Raw genomic sequence first — 20563 nt, 5'->3', positions numbered from 1 at the left:
TAATAGATGCCAGCTAAGCGTCTTTAGTTTAAATCTGTCATTTTGCATATTTTTGGCAGCAATACGTCCTGGGTCTCCAGCAGCGTGGTGTCGGTGTCAGCTCCTATAGAGGAGGAGGAGGAGGAGGAGGAGGAGGAGGAGGAGGAGGAGGAGGAGGAGGAGGAGGAGGAGGAGGAGGAGGAGCTGCTGCTGCTGCCGGGAGCTGAGCTCTCCTCCTCCCTCCGGAGCTCAGACTGCAGGTCCGAGGCTGCAGGTGAAGCCGGATCAGGGTCTGTCCACGGTGGACCAGGTCTCTGCTGGAGGATCTGGGTCTGTCCACGGTGGACCGGTCTCTGCTGGAGGATCTGGGTCTGTCCACGGTGGACCAGGTCTCTGCTGGAGGATCTGGGTCTGTCCACGGTGGACCGGTCTCTGCTGGAGGATCTGGGTCTGTCCACGGTGGACCGGTCTCTGCTGGAGGATCTGGGTCTGTCCACGGTGGACCGGTCTCTGCTGGAGGATCTGGGTCTGTCCACGGTGGACCGGTCTCTGCTGGAGGATCTGGGTCTGTTCACGGTGGACCGGTCTCTGCTGGAGGATCTGGGTCTGTCCACGGTGGACCGGTCTCTGCTGGAGGAGCTGGGTCTGTCCACGGTGAACCGGTCTCTGCTGGAGGATCTGGGTCTGTCCACGGTGGACCGGTCTCTGCTGGAGCTGAAGGAGGTTCTGGTGAACCTGCATTAGTTCATCTGGTTTCACCAGAATCAGACCCGGTGAAACAGATGACGAGCTTTAAGAATAACTCTATAGAAACAGAGCATCTTCTCTCTGATGGTCTCTTTGCTGATGGAGGTCTTCTAGACTCATCAATATTACATTGAGACTGCTTTCAGACCAGTTAGAAGTTCCTCACGGTCACTTTAAACCTTCCATACATGTATGACTGAAGCAGAGAGAACAGCCAGGGTTCTTCTGTGTCATTTCCTCCCAGGCTTTAAAAAATGCACGAGTCATGTAAAGAAAACATAAAGTGCACATCCGAGCTTTGAATCCCAAGCGGTGCATTTTGCATTAGCACAAATGCAATCTACAGCACGCCGAGCACTATAGAGCCGTGATATAATACAGTATGCGTTATCCCGGCCAGGTGGAGAGAATCCTTTTAAGGGCCGCAGTCACGCTAAGAAGGACTGGAAGAACCACTGCAGCGCTGAAAGAGTCCCGTCACTCACAGGACCTCCTGACAGCCCGTTTCACAGTCACAGGTCATCCATTAACCACAAACCGTCAGACTGATTCACTCGTTCACAAGCCGGCAGCGAAGCCAAGGAGCAATATCATAACATGAAGAAGTCAGTCAGAGCCTCTGGTTATTAATAATCAGAACACAGACGAGCAGCGTTTGGAGATAAGAGCAACACCTCGAGGAGAAGATCGTCGAATAAACAGAAGAGTCTGCGGCTCTTGTTAGCATTTGTAGATGCAGTGAAGTTTACGGGTTATTACGGTTATTCACTTTCACTGCACAATGAATAAATCACTTTGCATATTGGATGGACAACACATCCTATTTATCTACACGGTGACACAGCGTGACAGGTCGGAAATAAATACGTAGGAATAGATTATTAAGATTAACTTTTCAGCATCAGCTTGGTTCTGGTAAATTGGCATATTTCACTATTTGCTGACATTTATTTTTAAGTAACTAATTGGAAACTAATTGACAAATCACACAAAAATGTTTTGTCTGTTCTTTATCGTTGCATGTTGTGATAAAAGCAGAAAGGTGCAGCACAATCATATCTGAAAGAAGGAATAAAAAGATGAGTTTATTGTCGGGGTTTACACATGATTAACTATTATTATGGATTCATTGGTTAGACAGTGATTGTGTGCATTGCTTTGCATAGTGTGTGTGTGTGTGTGTGTGTGTGTGTGTGTGTATCGGAGAAGAAGGTTTTCTGTGTGAATGTGTTTGTTTGATTTTAAATTAAACCATCGAGCGTCTCAGCGAGCTTTATAATACATCAAGAGCATGTGGAGCCTCTCCTCCCTCGTCCTCCCATCTGTCTCCGTCCTCCCTCCATCTCCCCTTGCTTCCTTTCCTCATCTCTCCTTCCTCTCTAAACTTTGCTTTTCCTTTCCTCCCTGTCTCTCTCTCTCTCTCTCTCTTCAGCATATTCACCTCTTGTTTCCTCTCCTCCTCCTCTTTTAATATGCCTCCTTACACGTCTCCCTTGCAGCCACTTCCTCCCTCCTCATCTCCTCCACTCTTGTTCATCTCTTCCTCCCTCCTCATCTGGTCGTCTACTCTCGTTCTTCTCTTCCTCCCGACTCGTTTCCCTCTGGATCCTCGCTGTAAATGATGGTCACGTGACTTCTTTTCATCCATCTCAGGATCCATTTGTTCACACAGCCTGACAGACATTACCTCCGGATCAACAGATCAATGTTCTCACCCGGACGACGGCGTCCTGAGTCTGGATGTTGTTGTTTTTTTAAACACCTTCAGCAGAGAGCTTGAGGTCTTACTGGGCAGTTTTAAAGTGTATTCAAGAAGCAGCACATTGTGGATGATTCAGCAGCTTCAATCCACTGTTTTAGTCCTATTTTCTCTTTCTGTGAGATCCTAATGTAATCTAGTTATTACAAACACATCTCATTAAAATTTCCTGCTAAAAGAAGGACCTGATATGTCTTTTAAAGCACATTAATGATCCACTCTGTTGGTCATTAGCATAAACACGGGCACAGATGAACTATTTATTAGCTCTTTAGTAGTAATGAATGAACCCGGTCAGTTATAAGAGGCAGTGTTGTTTTTGAAATAACAAAGAGTTTAAGACTGTTTTAGGAGGTATAAGAGTAAAGAACTATAATGTGAAAAAGGCTATTTCTAATGAATGATCTTGCTCCCAGAGAGCTTGAATGCAGTTATTGTAAGTCAACTGTGCTGATGTGCCCCTGAGCAAAAGGCATCATTTGCTCTCGTGCAGCTGCTCAGAGGACAAACACTGACACGCTGGTGTTCTTCTCTGAGTGTTACTGTGATTGTGCAACACTAGTAATTAAAAATACACAAAAAACAACTCCTCTTTGAACAGAGCGAGCTCTCCTCAGCAGATGAGTTGAATAATAAGAGAGAGAGAGAGAGAGAGCGTGAGAGCGGGTACTTACTAGAACAGGATGTGGTTGGCCTCATGTCGCTCATACCTGGCCGAGGTGCACATCGACCTGAGACAGAAAGAGACAAAAGAGGTTCACTAATACGTCTCTCTACAGCTCCAACGGCACAAATCCATCCGCACACAGAAAGGCACCAAGCTCTCCCGTTTTAGACCCCATCATTACTGTCCGTCAGCCCAGAGGGTTAAAGTGACCCGCGGCTCCGTTTATGTCCGTAACAGCACAATTTTGCTGCTTCTTTGGTCGACTGAACACCAGGGTACCAGGGTTTGTAAACACAAATCACATGATCTATCTGACTCTAAATGGACCATCATTTACTAAATGAACATCATGCTGTGTTGAAGAAGACTTGAAACTAGAGATTGAGACCATAAACTCATGTTTACAATGTTTACTGAGGTAATAAATCAAGAGAGAAGTAGAGTCATTTTCTCATAGACTTCTATACAACCAAAGGAGTCGCCCCCTGGTGGACACTAGAGAGAATGCAGCTTTAAGACCAGTTCACCGGGGACCTGGTCTCTGCTGGAGGCCCCGCTGGAGTCTGAGCTGAAGGAGTTTCTGGTGAACCTGCATAGTTTCATCTGATGCACAGAATCTGACTCGTTGGCACCGATAACATTAAGAATTACTATAAAGAAAAGCAAACCTATGTAGGTCATATAGAGGCATTAGTATTAAACTGAGACAGTTAAAAGTTCCTCACAGTAACGTTAAATATCTTGCGGGGCCTCATGTAATAATGTAACACCATCATTTGTTTGACCTGCATTCTAACGTGAACACTCCTGTTCACATGGCTCGACTGAACCAAACCAACAGAGAACACATTCCAGGACATCTCAAACACGCTCGGTATGAACGAGTGAATGTCTAAAAGACACCCGAGAGTCCTTTGAATGATAAAGGCCCGGGGGAGGAAAACCAACCTGGGGCAAAGAGGAATTCTAAGCACTTAAACCTGTTGGCGTAAGGTGTGCCGCCTGTAACAACGCAAGCAGAAAGCAGGCCTGAAGGCTAATAATCTACATTCACGTCGGTGAGCTGATACTGTGATTGACAGAACATCCGATAGCGGGAAATCCAAAGTGTGAAAAGAGTTTTTGAAAGACTCACCTGAGCTGGTGTTCCCTGAGGTGAGACAGGACGTCCATGTGGTACAGGTGGCAGTAGATGGTGTGCAGGTCCTGCAGAGACAGAAACCAAACAAACACATATTTAAAAACACACATTTGTTGCTGAGCGTGTTTGAAAAGAGTGGAAGCTTTTATGAGATTGGATGATTGTTGAGAGTGCGTGAGAGATATTGTAACGGCTGCAGTTTTGGTGAAAGATGAACAAATAAACATAGAATGAAACATGTAGGAAGCATGTTGTTACAGCTGTACGACAGCAACACGTCCTAATCAATAAAGCAGAGAGAACCTCCGATGTGTTGATGGCTCCGTCTCACACAGGAAGGGAGAGAGGAAGGAGTGACGAGAGACGAGCAGGAGAACCAAGAGAGGAACGAGAGAGGTGGACGAGCTAGACGTACATCTACAGTTTATTCACAGAGCCGGCTGCTCCTTCTGCTTTCTGGGTGAATGCGACGGCTTGAAAAGTTCACGTTTGTTGTGCACACTTTTAGAAAAGATTCCTGGCTACTTTGTTTCATTCATGATTTGATTTTTGATCCATTAACTTTGTTTCTGACACGAACAAACAGCAAATGTCCCGCCCTGGTCTTAGTGTCGATACAGAGTTCTTCATCGTGAATGAATGAAGCCTGCACATAACCTTCCAGAAAGTATCCCAAACATCGTCAGAGGAAACATCATTATTATGATTCAGAATATTTCTAATATAGCTGACAAGCTAAAATATGAATATGATATCAATCATCATCATCTCTATCCAGTTTTTATACCTTGAGGGCACACTTTGGAAATTTGATATCCATCTCGTTATTTTATTTCCAAGAACGTTCTCTGACAAACACAAGATTTAAAGCGGTGCTTTTGTGGAGAAACTCCGTTTTAAAGATCTGTTGATCAACTAATCGATTAGACGTGAAAACCTCGTCAGCGGCGATAAGGACCTGGAGCTACGTTTAGCCTCTGATCCTCTGGTCTAAACCAGGTTTAGTGTCTCAGTTCTTTAGATGGAAACGCTTCATTGGACCTGTAATGAAGTGATGCATGAAGAAACACATTCTGTTCACCATGGTTTCAGTGTGATTACAACACACTGGGGGTTCATTCTTCTCATGCAGCTTTGAGTCTATATATCTGATACCTTTCATCAAAATGAACTGATTCAGTTCCCTGTGAGTGGGAAGCACGCTGGAGACCGGACGCTCCGTCTAAACCGTCCAGATCAGAGTTAGGAGATCTGGAGCCGACCGGCCGCTCTACACAGAGCACTGACCTCCGCTCACTGATCCTGAGGCAGTGAGCACACACACGAGTCAAGCCTGCTATCGACTTCAACTCACAGTTAACTGGGTTAGTGAGCACAACAAACTGCTGCAGTAAGCACCCCTGTCATGGTGCTGAGCGTGCATGTGTGTGTGTACAGTAAGTGTGTGTATGTCAGGACACACAGGCCTGAGGCGACTATAGCATGGGGGGTGTTTACTAATCAGCCTGATTCAAAAACACATTTATTCTGAACTTGGGGAAGTCTCCGTGTTGGAGGCCAACTGATCCCTGATGATAAACGTCACACACGTGGTTTGTGGACTGCTGAGTTCAGCATTTTGGCCGTCGCCATCTTGGCTTTTGTCACGGGATGGGACGGTGCGAAGTTTGACAATCACAATGAGTCGGGATCATCGTGAATATCGTCACATTTTAAAATGCCGTTTAGCTCGCTACGATGGTACTAACGTGGAAAAATAGAGCCTGATTAATCTCATTTAATACTTTTAAAAATGAATAAATAAGACAGAAAGAACAGATTCACACACTCCTGCTAATGTTTAATTTACTTCTATTCATGATAACCTAAAAGGGAGACCATGAAGCCAGCTGTCCCCATTTAACATATTGATTAGTGTGAGCAGCTCATCAATAGACCAGACAGACAGCAGGACGTCCCAGGAGGAGAGCTCTGCTGTGTCGCTGGTCTCCAAGAGAGAGAGAGGTAATGTGATACCTCTCTCTCTCTCTCTCTCTCTCTCTCTCTCTCTTGCTCTCTCTCTCTCTCTCTCTCTCTCTCTCCTCTCTCTCTCTCTCTCTCTCTCTCTCTCTCTCTCTCTCTCTCTCTCTCTCTCTCTCTCTCTCTCTCTCTCTCTCTCTCTCTCTCTCTCTCTCTCTCTCTCTCTCTCTCTCTCTCTCTCGTCAGATTCCCGGACATGATCCCTGTATGTTTACAGCAGTATAGTGCAAATCCACGTATCTATAGAGACAAAGTGCATTTAGGTCTCGTCCACAATCCATCGACTCTCTATTGACATCTCTCTCACACACACACACACACACACACACACACACACACACACACACACACACACACACACACACACACACACACACACACACACACACACACACACACACACACACACACACACACAATCAAAGTCCTGTCCTTCATGTCATTAGCATGTAGCCTCGCCTCCTCAGTGACTCGCTGACCTGGGACTTGAGTACTGCCCTGTGCTAACGTGCTGTGCTAATGTTAGCATCAGAGGTTTTTAACGTAGAAACGTAACGTTTCAGAAACGTATATTCTCGTATATCTCCTCTCCAGGTAATGAGTATCACTATTACACAGGACTTAGCTGATTGAGGGTGCTTCCATTCCCAAATATTTGGATTTTTTTACTATACATCTTTTTTTTATATCATACTGATATCACTTCAAAGTGACAAGTGTGAGTATCAGAGCGAAGTTGAAGTTGCACATGGCTTCACAGAACACGAGCAGAATCAGAAGGTTTCACAGCTGCCCGGCTGTCAATCAAGAGATTAAGGCCGTTTCTCCAAAGATGGAGTCCAACCTGATCCTCACAAGTGTGGCTGTCAAATAACAAGACAAACGGAGCTGATCAGTGGTGTGTGTGTGTGTGTGTTTGTGTGAGAGACTTGTGTACCTGCAGTGCTGCTGCCACCTGCTGGCAGAAACACCCCTCAGTGAATAAGATTTAGTCGAGCAGAGACTTTATCTACCTACTGACACGTGGAACTGATCTGTTCTCAAGAACGCATTGAACAACAATGTCTGCATTAAAATAAATGTCACTTACAGCACATCACTGCAGGAGAACAGGCGGCAGACATTGTGACACGTGGCCTGCTGAAGTATTCCTGTTACTCACTCATGAACAAGCTGCTGCAGCTCCCGACGAGCACAGAAGCAAGTTGTTGCAGTGCAGAGGTTTGTGTCCCACCCACCACATGTCTCCCACACGAGGAACCAACACACTGCACTGAAGAAGGCTGTTAACATATCGTAACTTGAGATGGTTGGAGGGGAGAGCGGACACAAAATAACCTTTAATTACTCACAGACGACTGGAACAGAGATGAAAAGAATCCGTATCAATGTACACCAGTGTGCAGCATCAACTCTTCTTATTTCCTATTTCAAATGTGCAATAATGTGAACTCAGTCCCATCATATCTTATTTTAGTTTCTGTTAGTTAGCTTATGTATGATATCTTTACCTCTTGTTGTAGTTTAGCTGCTGTAACACTGTAAAGTTCCTGTAAACTTCTCTTATTTTATCTTAAATGTACGAGGAGTGGATTTTCCCTGAACTCTGCCTTCCAGGGTCGGTTGGGACAACTTCTCCTGTGCTAAAAATAAAACCATGATTCAAATAAAAGATCTCTTGTCCACACGTGTTTTTGACAAAAAGATTTGTCAAATTATTATATTTCCGTAAATCACTGAGGTATAGAATTAGTCTTGATCTGCTACTTAACTAAGACAAACCTTCGTCTTCTTGTTGCTTCGTATGAAAGTAGGAACTATAAACATCAGAATGATGCTGCAATCATTTCTCCTTCAATTTAGTTAAGAAACTAATATTTGTATTGTGTAACAGAGGACACACATCTTGTGGAAAAAACAATCAAAAAAATCTTAAATAAAAAAGTAAATATAAATGATAAAGTCCCTCTGCATTAAAAAAGGAAATATAAATAAAAAAACATTGTGTGAGTCAGTTCTTTCTTACATTAAATTCCTGTTTTTATTTATTTTTAAATCGGGTTCTATTTATCTGCTACGATAATGAGCTCGACAGCTCATTATCGTAGCAGATAAATAGTTTTTTAAAGACAGTTTAAAGTCCCTCGTGATCATATTCATGATTATCGCAATAATCAAAATTCACCACGATGAGCGTCTTGTGGTTTTTATCCCGATCGGGCCATAAACTCCGGTATCTATGGACTCGTGTAATAGCTACCAACAGAACATCAGACAGCTACACCATCACCAGCCCACGGGCCAGAGAATAAGATTCCCGACTGTTGGTTATTCTGTATGTGGCATAACTAAAAACAGAGCCAAAAATGTATCTTTAAAGTGAGGAGGGAGTGGCCGAGGATGGGCGTGGTGAGTGACATAACATGTTTTATGATTTAATAACTGTCCCAATAGACCAAACCGCTCTGGAGCGTTCCTGAGGCCAGTGAAACTCTTTCTAACCCTCTGAGCACCGTGAGAAAATCCCGTCTTATATTTCATTCATACTTTTATTTGCTGGATTAAATTATACGCCATGTATAGCGGGGTCACGACCCCGCGGTGCCAAGAACAGGCCTCCAGAATCCTCCCTCTGAATCTTTGTGAGAATTTGACTTCTCAGGAGGAACCAGGTCCGTCTTTGTGGAGAGTTCACCCCCCCGGCCCACTCACGCCTCCACCAGAATGTACAGCAGGCCGGTCGGGTCGTTCAGCGGCACAGAGAGGATATTGTAGACGGACGACACAAACGCGTCCATTCAAAAGGCAGCAGAACAAACAGCTTGGCTAACGTCCTGCCAGCATGTTCACATTTACATTACTGAGAGCGCTCACTCCCACAGTCAACAATGAGCCGCTTATAACAGGGAGCACAAGGCTTTAGCAGAGCGGACATGTTTAATCCTGATGAGTGTTCATAGAAGACGTTCTCTCTGGTGATTTATATATATCATAAAAACATGGATTTAAAGCTGCTGAGAGAAATCACAGGCAGGTCATTACATCCTCATCATTAACTATTACGACAGATATTGTTTTGATCCTGTTAGAATTGTGCCATGAACTAAACGTACGATGTTTATCAATTTAAAAAGATGAATTGTCTCAGTTTGTCGTAACACTTAGTTTAGTGTGAAACCGCACATCTCTCGTCTCGCACGATGTACAACAACAACAACATGGCCGTTAGCTTAGCTTGCAACTTTCTCGACGTGCAAAACGATTTATTCCAAATTGAAGGACCCATGGTGGTCCACGTGAAAGGGAGGGACTTGGGCTCTATTTATTGCACATACATGCATGACTAGAGAGGTACAGTGAATCACAGAACATAATTATTGTTAAGTGGAATGTAAAAATGGATCGAAGGGGATAAATATTTGAGCTTTAAAAGTCGTGTAAAACAGTCATTTATCTTGTTTGTGTTTAAATATTTTGACATGGTCTGCGTACAAGAAACACTCAGCCCTGCACGCTGGAAACAGAAAATGTGACGGCGAGTGTCTCTGTGGGCTACAGCGGCCCTCAGAACGTTCCAGCCCTCGGCCTGTATACGGTAGAAACAGTGTGGCACCGTAGGCCACGCCCACACACACACACACACACATCTGCACACGGCGAAGGAAATGTCGGCTTCTCAGGGATTCAGCCCGAACCCTTTATGTTCCACCACCTAGTTAATCAAACAACGGTTCATGTGAAATCTTAGAAATAAGTTAATTTTTCTACAAAAGTCAATTTCCTCTCGTTACACACAAACAGTCGTTTCAAAATAAAGTTCCGTCTTCGCAGGAAACAACTTCGTTAGGTTTAGGAACAGATCGTGTTTTGGGTTCAAATAAAGAAGGAAGTGTCGTTACTTAAGTACGGAGGTTAAGTGACAAATAAATCCAAGTTGACTTGTTGTGTCACACGGAGAACAAACGGTTTTGGTTTGACCCATCCAACGACGACCTGCCCGTCGTTTGGACCTAAGAGACTGAGATTTATTTAATCGATGAGTACACCACACCACCAGGATTCCCACAAAGACCAGAAGATTTGATTAGATTTTGGAGAACCTTCTTTCCTATTTAAACTGTAATCTCAATGTTTTGAGAGATGAAATCCATATGTGAAGGGCTGGGTGATAACTCAATATGGTAATTTATCGTCTTTGAATGAAATCATATATCGAGATATCGGGATACACAATGATGTCGTCTTAAATGAATAACAACGAGCACACACTGACTCAAATGTCTCAGCAAAATCTGACCATTTTGCACTAAAGTTTTTTTCATTTGTCAAGTAAACAAAACCATGTGGTTATTTCATAGACTGTTTATTGAATTAACGGGAAACTTAATATTGTGATATATGTATAAATGATGTACGTTATTGAGGTATTGGTCATTTTACCCAGTCGTCAGCTGACAAGGTAACATCTGCTCAACAAAATAAGTTGACTGGTTATGGCGCTTATATGACCGCTGTAATACTTCTCTTTGGATAAAGAACTCGTGTTTGGAATCAGAAGGTAGAAATGTATCCGCGGTCATCATTACTCACAGCTGCACAATCTCCCTACAGGACGGCTCAAGTTGAAGCTCAACATCCAGCCCGATGTATACCGTTAATATCCCCAAAGCCTCGACGGTTTTAAACCTACAAGGTCAACTGTGATCCCACGGTGTCACGGCTCCACCGGGGCAGTGCGGACCTATCAGTCAGCATCAGTGTGAGGTTTCAAGCACACTTTGCAGCACTTACATCTTAAATCCCCTCTTCTGGCTCACGAGCTCGGCCTCTGACACGCAACAGAGACATTATTTTAGAAACGAGGGGTTTGAAACTGCTCGCAGAAAGACCTTTTTTCATATGATCCAGCAGAATCAAACACACGAGTGTGATCGTTTGAAAAAGAATCCTTTTAAAGCGCTTTAGTGTGACGCTAGCCAACGACTGCGGAGCGGAAAACTCAGGAAATAAAACACAAATACAGTGCGAGTTGTGGATCCTGAGAGTTTGGGTTCATAAGGAGAAAATAGAAAATAATAAAAAGCCCAGTGACGACAGTGGTGGTGCCGGTGGTAGAGCGGGTTATGGAAACAGAGGGGAGGACTTTTACTTGACTCAGACCTGCACGACTACACTAACAGTAAACGCCTGTCAAAACATGTGGCGTTGGCAGAAAATAACAGCCCTAAGAACAGATAAACAGACGCCGAACATCCCAAAATAGATGTGAATAGAGGGTGAGAACACTTCCTCTGTAGAAGATGGTAACTTTGATGTAAGTAGAGACAAGTCTTTGAGATGATCACTACCTCCCTCGTGAGGGATGAACTGATACATCACTTTATTTTACACACTTTGCCGGCTCTGTACTATAATCGGACTTTGTGTTAAGCTCCTCCTTTACTCCAGCTAGAGAGTAAGAGTGAGTCCCAGAATGCACCACACCAGCTGCCTTCCCTCCAGCAGCCAAACCAAGCAGCCACACAGGCGCAGAAACACTGCCACACACAAATGGAAAATATGACCCTTAATGTAATCTTAGCTGCAGAATGAATGAAGTTGGCATAGGAAGTTTTCTTCTTTCTTTTTTTCCCTCTGCCTGCAATGAACTTTCTGTGGCCGTGTGGAAAAGTGTACATTCACTTTTTAGGCTTTTTGTTTTAAGTATGATATTTCACAGGTGGTGAGGTTGTTTCTGACGTCACTGGGTAGAGACATCGAGTGAGTCAACGTCTCCTTATCGGTGCTTATGATACATTAATATTAGGCAAAGTTACTCCTCATTTTTTGTGCGTTTTCCTACAAAAGTACAGCAACACGTGTCGATTTACACTCGGTACATGCATACGGTCTTTTCAAAATAAAGTTCCTTGTCCACAGGAAACAACTTAGTTAGGTTTAAGCAACAAAGCTACTTAGGTTTAGGAAAAGATCGTGAAATATTTTTAGGTTTAGGAAAAGATCGTGAAATAGTTACGTTTAGGAAAAGATCGTGAAATATTTTGTTATGTTTAGGAAAAGATCGTGACATATTAAGTTAGGTTTAGGACCTGCTTTAGCGTTCTTTATACTTCCTCGTTCATGATTATGTGGAAAGCATATGAAATAATTACGTGGCATTATTTTTTCCTCAGCATAGCTACGAACGATCATGTGATCTTCACAATTTGTGCTATAGTGATTTAGATTTTTTCAGCTACAGGCTCCAAATGTTTAAATTGACGTTTTTATGACTATGTTCAACACAAAAATGCCGCCACTCATGCTTCGAGGTTGTGAACATTTGAATGTTTCATCTGTACTAATTACACTCTATACTTCTTGCCCAAATTAGCTGTTGGGTTTCACAAATTTTCAAAGGTATCTTAAACACCCTTAAAGTAATTTCCCAGAGTGTTTTCCGCTCCCTCTCATTACCAAGTCAGTTTGAGCTCGTCTATCATTTCCCTTTCCTGACAAGAGCACAGTCTGCCCCTTTGTTACAGGATCTCATTTGCTCTGCTTTTAGCATTACTTCATAGTTAATCTCAATTATTTAAGCTGTAAGTTTTGAGAGTTTGACACTAAATCGACTCAGCTTTTCATCGCACGCGGTTTTAAAACTCATTTGTCTCTCATGCTTTTTTTCCCCCCCGTCATCCTTCACCATCTCTGCTGGCCAGAGAGGTTTATGTCTGCTCAAAGCAGCAGATGTTAAAGAGACGGCACTCACTCCGTCCTGTGAAGTTCGAGGGTGGGCTGCTAAGTTTAGGGCCGCCACACAAACAGAAAATGTGCAGCCACAAACGTGAAGAAGCATGTGAAGGAAAGCTGCAGCTCTGGTTCTATAACGGGAGTTTAAGTAGCTGATGCACATAGCTGTCGTCTACATGGCTCTCATCGCCACAGGCGGGCTGTCACAGAGCCAAGATGTGGAAACAGATAGCGGAGCTCTTTCACCAATCTGTTCAGACAGGCAGCTCCGCTCCGCTTCTCACACTCTCACTGTAGAAAATCAAAAAACAGAGCCGAGCAGCGTGGCGTTCAGACTGTTTTTGGTGTTTGCGTGGGACTGAGAAGTGTCTCACAGCTGGGCTCGCTAGCTTCAGCCAGCCTGTGGGACCCGAGGGATTCATTCTGGTTTTGGTTTGGTTGGGTTTCATGCGAGCCTCAGATGTTTTCTGTAGGAACCAGGTGAACCTGTAATGGATGGTTTCTCTGGTGAGATGAGTACAGACATCAGCTAGATGAAACCACTACTACGGCTACATCCACAAAGAACTTTAGATGCGTTGGTGGCGTTTTAGTCCGAAGACACTACTTGTTTAGCTCTCATCGTGTCATGACATGTCCTTCTCTAACCCCTCCCCCCTTAGAATGTATATAAGAAGTGGACATAATCGTTGTGATGTCACTCATTGGTTTGTGGACTGCGGTTTTGAAGCCTTTGAGTTTGGCATTTTGGCCATCGCCATCTTGGATTTTTGCAACCAGTGAGCGGAAGTGACCATATCTGGACTGAGGAGGAGTGACGTAGAGACGCCGTATACGTCTCGGAGTAGAGACCTGTCAATCACTGTGTAGCCCCGTCCTAAAGCATCCCCTGCTTTATGGTCTGTGTGACTCTAAATGGACCATCATTTACTAAATGAACATCATGCTGTATTGAAGAAGACTTGAAACTAGAGATTGAGACCATAAACTCATGTTTACAATGTTTACTGAGGTAATAAATCAAGAGAGAAGTAGAGTCATTTTCTCATAGACTTCTATACAACCAGAGGAGTCGCCCCCTGGTGGACACTAGAGAGAATGCAGGTTTAAAGCACTTCCTCATTGACTTCACTTTTCAGAACCAGAGATTGCTGCCTGTTATCAGGCGTTATGTAGTATGGACGAGAAACGGCGCTAAAACACTCGTTTCGACATATTGTTTTTGTTTTCAAATGCCGTTTTATAACAAAAACGTAGTAGTGTAGATGTAACTTTACACTAAAGAAACAGGACTCATGTGTCAGATATAAAAACAGCCATCAGGGTTCGGCCTGAAAGCCACCATTTATGTTGTGGGGGGGGGCTGATGATGGATTTAGTGCAGATTGTAAGCAGTTAAGCCTTGAAGCTGTTCACTCAGTACAGATTTTAAACTAAAATGTATAATTTTCATAGATGCAGGAAGAAAGCGACAATGTGCAATATTTCTTAATAAAAATAAAAACAGGTATAAAAGCTAAAACGACACGATTAAAAGAAAGAGTCATTTAGATAACACACTCACATAAATCCAGTTGTTCTGGTCGTTTCCCCCGAACAATAAAATAACTCAGTGCATGAACACGTGCCAACGTTCTCATATCGTTTGAATACGTTTGCATGGAAAATGTTGTGGTGTGTCGCATTGACTCACAACAACAGAAGCCGACATCATGTTATCAAGTTACACTTCCAAACCTCCAGCGTGCTTACACACACACACACACACACACACACACACACACACACACACCTACACACACACACACACACACACACACACACACACACACACACACATCCCTGCAGTGAGCGGCTTCTTATCTGCGTAGACGTAATGTAACTTCCAGTTAACGGTGGACTGAAGACCATTTGACTGAGCTCACCGACTACAGATTAGGCCACAGAGGCTGGCGAATAAAACCGTTCTCTCACGTACTCAACTGTCGGTACTTGAAAACTTTCTCAGCCTCTTGGACTAATATGGTTTCCTCCTTGAAAACCAGGCGACTGAAAAAAAAAGAAAAGGCTAATGCAGTCCAGACCACCCCGGTGAATCCAACCATGGTGCATCTGGCTTTGGTGCAACCAGAGTCAAGACAAGAAAAAGATGGAGTCCAGAAGCACTTAAAGCAAATCTAAAGACTGTATATCAAACACACACTAACCGTTTACACATGTCAACACACCAGGATTCTGCTTTTGGCCACTGGGAAGACCAACCAGAGGACTGACGGTTCATTCTTAAAGAGACAGTTCACCCCAAAATCAAAAATACATATTTTTCCTTTTACCTGTAGTGCTATTTATTTATGTGTTGGTGTGAGTTGCCTAGTTTTGGAGATATCGGCCTTAAAGATGCCTGACTTCTCTTGAATATACTATAACTGTAAAGAGACATTGCTGTGAGTTTTTCAAATATATTCTTTTAGCGCTTTGAGCAAAATCTGCTCCACCGACACGCCATAAAGTGCCGAGATATTGCAGAGAAAGCTGATATATTTACAACCGATATCTCCAAAACTAGACAACTCACACCAACACAAACTAGATTGATGAATACCACTGGAAAGAGGAAAATATGTATTTTTGATTTATGGGTGAACTGTCTCTTTAAGAGCACGACAGATTAGTTTAAACACGCAGTGTTTCTCGGACAGCTTCACATCAATCACTCTTACAATGACAGGAAAATTGCTCTAATTATACTACAAGATGACAAAAGCGGATGAGTTATAGACTGTGGGTATTAGCCTGCCATTAGCCGCATGTTTCACGCATCTATTTAGCATGGGGCACCATGGAAGCGATGGGGGAGGACTTATTTACCTCAACGTCATTGTTTGGTTGTCTGTCTGCCCTCTTTGTTACTAAAGCCTGTTCATCAAACGTTTTATCTTTGGTCATGTGATGCATGATGTGTTTTCTGTCACACATTTCGTGGTGTTACTGTCTTAGGCAGGTTTTCATGGAACGGTTATGACCTGGGCTGTTTTTTTGTTGAATTGGCCGTGTTTTAAGTCGTGATTGGGCCGGAAACTGGCAATCTGATCTGGCAACACTGAACGGCTGCTATCATATGTGAACAGCTATTTAACGGTAATTTAAAGTGGTGCTTTTTCTGTTTTTAAGGTCATAGTCATTGGTGTAAAGTCAAAAGTACTTCTAGAAATGATTTGATGTGTTGAGAGAAATTCAGTTCAATCAATGTTTTACTTCTTTGTAAACCAAATGTATTAAGACTGGTTTGATTAATGCTAAATATTATTAGCATGTGATCTGGCAAAGCAGGCGTAACATGAGAATGCATACCTGAACATTACAGCATGTACCAGACGCCGCCCTGCAGAGTCATCATTTTCCTTTTGTTGATGGCAGATACAGTAAAAGATCAGTGACATCACTAAAGCCTAACTCTCAGGATGTGTGTGTGTGTGTGTGTGTGTGTGTGTGTGTGTGTGTGTGTAATCTTTATGGTAAATATATTTTTTTCTGTTAGACTTTTATTTAATTAAGAGTTTCATCACAGCAAACACAGACAGCACGTCTGTATCTAGTAACGAATATTCAATGTAAATAAATGTCTTATATAAATCCATACATAATCAAAATCATCTGCAAACATAATCCCTGCGAAGGCTTTTTGACCTCATTGATCTCAGGACAGCAGCTGATTGTAAACCAACCTAAAGCTACAGTTAAGATGGAAAAGAGGAAATAAACAAAGCAACATGTTGACAATCATGTCAGACCAAATCAGCCAATTAAAAAGGAAGCAGAGCTTTTAGAGGAGTTTACGTTAGAATGAGACAGGTCATGCTTTGGAAACGTATCAGAGTGAAGTGCCCAGTGGATGAACATTTGCACTCACTGGTCTTCCATAAGTGTGTCAGCTGTGGTTCAAACTGTGTGACTGCCTGATAAGAATAAAGGAGCAGCTCTGATTCGATCCGATAAAAGTGAGATAAACGCTGGCCGTGTCAAAGGGTAGACTGTGCAGATAAGAGCAGCATGTACAGTTAACGTGAAGGACCAAACTTCAGCCGAGTACACCACTTTAAAACTAAAAGGAGGAATCAGAGTTTATCTGGAATTACCAGAAGAAAATGTGTTTATTCTGCCACCAGGTATCTGCGATCTACTCCCCAGATGTCCTTATTGCAACATTATACGTAGGGACTCTTTTATTACAGCTGTTGAGTCACTTTGTTTTTTGCTAACCAGAGAAATCGTCTTGGATTTCGGATATCTTAATGTGGCTAAGTGTTATCTTTTCCTGGTTTTAAAGGATGCAGTACAGAAAAGGTATGTAATATATTATTATTTGCTTTTACCCACTTAGTCATTATACCCACGTTACTGATGATTATTTATTAGAAATGTCATTGTGTAAATATTTTTGAGAAAGCACCAAAAATATCGTTGCAATATCGAGGTATGGTATTGGATTAGAAGTTTGTCTGTAACATCAGATAACTGTGATAAATGGGCATCACAAATTCCCAAAGCCCCAGGTTACGTCTTTAAATGTAATTATTGTTTCTCATTAAACACAAATCTTTCTGACTCCATTCCCCTCCCTCCATCAGTCTCTTTCTTTTTTATATTTTAAATCTCTTTCAAATTAAGGCCCACACACACTTTTCACCGTCCACTGCCACACACATCACTAATTTCCAAATAAACGATTGTGAAACTTCCAGGAAAAGCGTTTCCTGTGAGTCACACCTCTGAAGCACGTTCAAAAAGACACAAAGAGCCACACGGGTACTATTGTCAGTGCTGAGCTCATGTGTTGTGAGCACGCAGGTTATTGTTTCATACGGTGGTGTCGGCGCAGCGGGAGGGAGGTTCAGAGGAATCCAGCTGTCACATTCCAGCATTCCAGAGGTGAACGCTCCGCATTCTTCTCAGACTCGTCAGCGAAGGAGTCGACCCAACGAGCCAACAGGTATGTATATATACACACATATATACATATGCATATATATATATACACACACATATATACACACGTATATACACACACACACACGTGAGTGACTCAGTAATTGAGCAAGCGTAAGGATTGAAATACCACGACACGTAAACCAGTAGAAAATAGATGAGTCATTCATAAAGTAAGTCAGCGATTGAGTGAAATGAGTGATTTAGGGATCGACCTCAAGAGCCTGTGAGTCAAAACAATGGATCAACAATCGAAATGTTGCTACTCGCACAAACCACACGTCATCACGTTTGTTTGCGTTTCTTCGTCACCTGGTGGAGTTAGTACAACGCTCACTACTGGTCTCGGTGAACCACGCCAACGCTCACTACTCCTGAGTCTCAGTGAACCACGCCAACGCTCACTACTCCTGAGTCTCAGTGAACCACGCCAACGCTCACTACTCGTGAGTCTCAGTGAACCACACCAACGCTCACTACTCCTGAGTCTCAGTGAACCACATCAACGCTCACTACTCGTGAGTCTCGGTGAACCACACCAACGCTCACTACTCGTGAGTCTCAGTGAACCACACCAACGCTCACTACTCCTGAGTCTCAGTGAACCACGCCAACGCTCACTACTCCTGAGTCTCAGTGAACCACACCAACGCTCACTACTCCTGAGTCTCAGTGAACCACACCAACGCTCACTCTGTGTTCATGAGCTCTGGTTAACCAGATGTTGCTCAATCACACTGTTGGCCTCCAGGTGCACACTTCTGGATTCCATGCAGGCCACATGTGCCTTTATAGTGGAGCCACCGTTGCTGCACAAACTTGCAGATGCTGTAATTAAATCCTAATATGCAGGTATGTACAGAGGTCACTCAAACCCTCTGAACCCAAAACCCCACCGGCGGGTTTGAAAAGGCGTGTTTTCTTTAATTAATTGTGAAAATTACACCATTTACCATCGCCAGGAGCTGCAAAAACAAATATTACGGTCACACTTTCAACGTCCTTTGAACACATCATGTGTGACAAACGCTTCCATCTGTAAAAGCAGCCAAATCGAAGCTTAAAATTGTGATAATTCATCGAAATCGCTTCACTCTACATGTTGTTGGACGCTTTTAATTATGTCTGTTTCACGCAATGTGATTGGTTGATATCTTTATTCGCAATGCAAAAAGCACATTAATCGCACAAAAAAACGCCAAAAAAAGTCCTTAAGAGATGCATTATTCAACAGAATGGGCCTCCATCAAAATGAAAGCAATAGACTACGGGAGGGTAATGAAACGGAACACGAGTGCACCAGGAATGAACAACAACGAGGTGGAAGAGAGTTGGATCTCTCACTTCCAGTCCGGCTTCATTCTTGTAAAAACTCGTGAGACGCAGAAGGTGAATTAGCTCGGCGTCGATCTCTCAGACAGGAATGTTGTCGCTACAAGACGTTTGCACTTAACTGTGGTATGACATCTGTTATCTGCACGTCCAGAGTTAGCTCCACCTCCAATAGATTAGCTAAAAATGTACAAAGTATATATTCTGTCCTTTAAGGATAGATGATCAGAGAAAATATGGCTCGGATAATGTATTTAAGGCTTTTCAGCAACGCGTGATCTGAAAATCTAAAAATGTCTTTACTAAACCTCAACTTTAAAAGAGGCTTTTAATGAAGAGACAAAAGGGACACAAAACAAGGCCAGATGTGCACCTGGACAAAAAGTGAAAGACTAAAATGTAAATCAAACTCAACGGGAGGATGCGATGAGACGGCTGATGGCGACTTTAACATTCTCAGCGAGTTACAGCCCGAGCAGGAAGTCAGAAATGTTTTTGAGATCCAATAGCGACTGAGCTCAGCTTCCTGTGTTTGAGGAAGCAGGTATGAAACCCTGCCAGATGGGTGGCTGAAGAGCCAGGCAGAAACAGGTTGCTGGTGTCCATTACCCACTCATCAGTCCCACTCAAGGTCCGAAGAACTTTCTCAGTTTGGTTACGTCTTTGACTTCAATTTAAGGGAAATATGTGAGTCTTAAAGCTTCTGAAAGTATTTCTTTAAAACGTTAAACGTGCAGATTTTGATTTAAATATTGCCATGTTTTGATTGGCACACTGAAGTAGGTTTCATTTCCCCTTTTTCACACAGAGCCATGCCAAAGCCAGTGAGAAGATGTGAAATAACCAGAGATGTTCTGATTTAGAAAAGTAAATATTAATTTCACTCATATTTAGCTGATTGAGAAAATAGATTTCCTCCCTCTGAACCCCAAAACCCATCAGTGGATATGAGAAGCATGTTGTCTTTAAACAATCCCCAAAACTACACCGTTTATCCTAGCTGCTGTAAAAACGTCTTTCCGACGGTCCTTGAACACATCATGTGGGCCGAACACTTCCTTCAGAAAAAGCAACTAAAACGAAGCATAAAATTGTTATTTCATCAAGAACATTTTATTCTACATGTCTCATTTAAAGTCTCGCCCTGAATAAACATTTCACTTTAACCAGATTCTGTAAAAAGCATTAAATTCTGAGCTCC

General features: G+C 42.9%; 1 protein-coding gene across 1 annotated transcript in view; it reads right to left on the bottom strand.

Moving 5' to 3' along the window:
- Positions 1 to 20563, bottom strand: part of rapgef6 (Rap guanine nucleotide exchange factor (GEF) 6) — a gene marked incomplete at its 5' end in the record, with an annotated part of 125430 nt that overhangs the window by 94925 nt on the left and 9942 nt on the right. The window contains 2 exons of the mRNA XM_079171691.1: positions 3160 to 3216; positions 4288 to 4358. Of these exons, the coding sequence (XP_079027817.1) occupies positions 3160 to 3216; positions 4288 to 4358 (128 nt within the window). The remainder of the gene's footprint in view (positions 1 to 3159; positions 3217 to 4287; positions 4359 to 20563) is intronic.

This window comes from Pholis gunnellus, assembly GCF_910591455.1.
Source record: "Pholis gunnellus genome assembly, chromosome: 13".
Taxonomy (NCBI): Eukaryota; Metazoa; Chordata; class Actinopteri; order Perciformes; family Pholidae; genus Pholis; species Pholis gunnellus.
The sequence above is the reverse complement of the archived record's forward strand: the minus strand, read 5'-3'. Positions and strand labels throughout refer to the sequence as shown.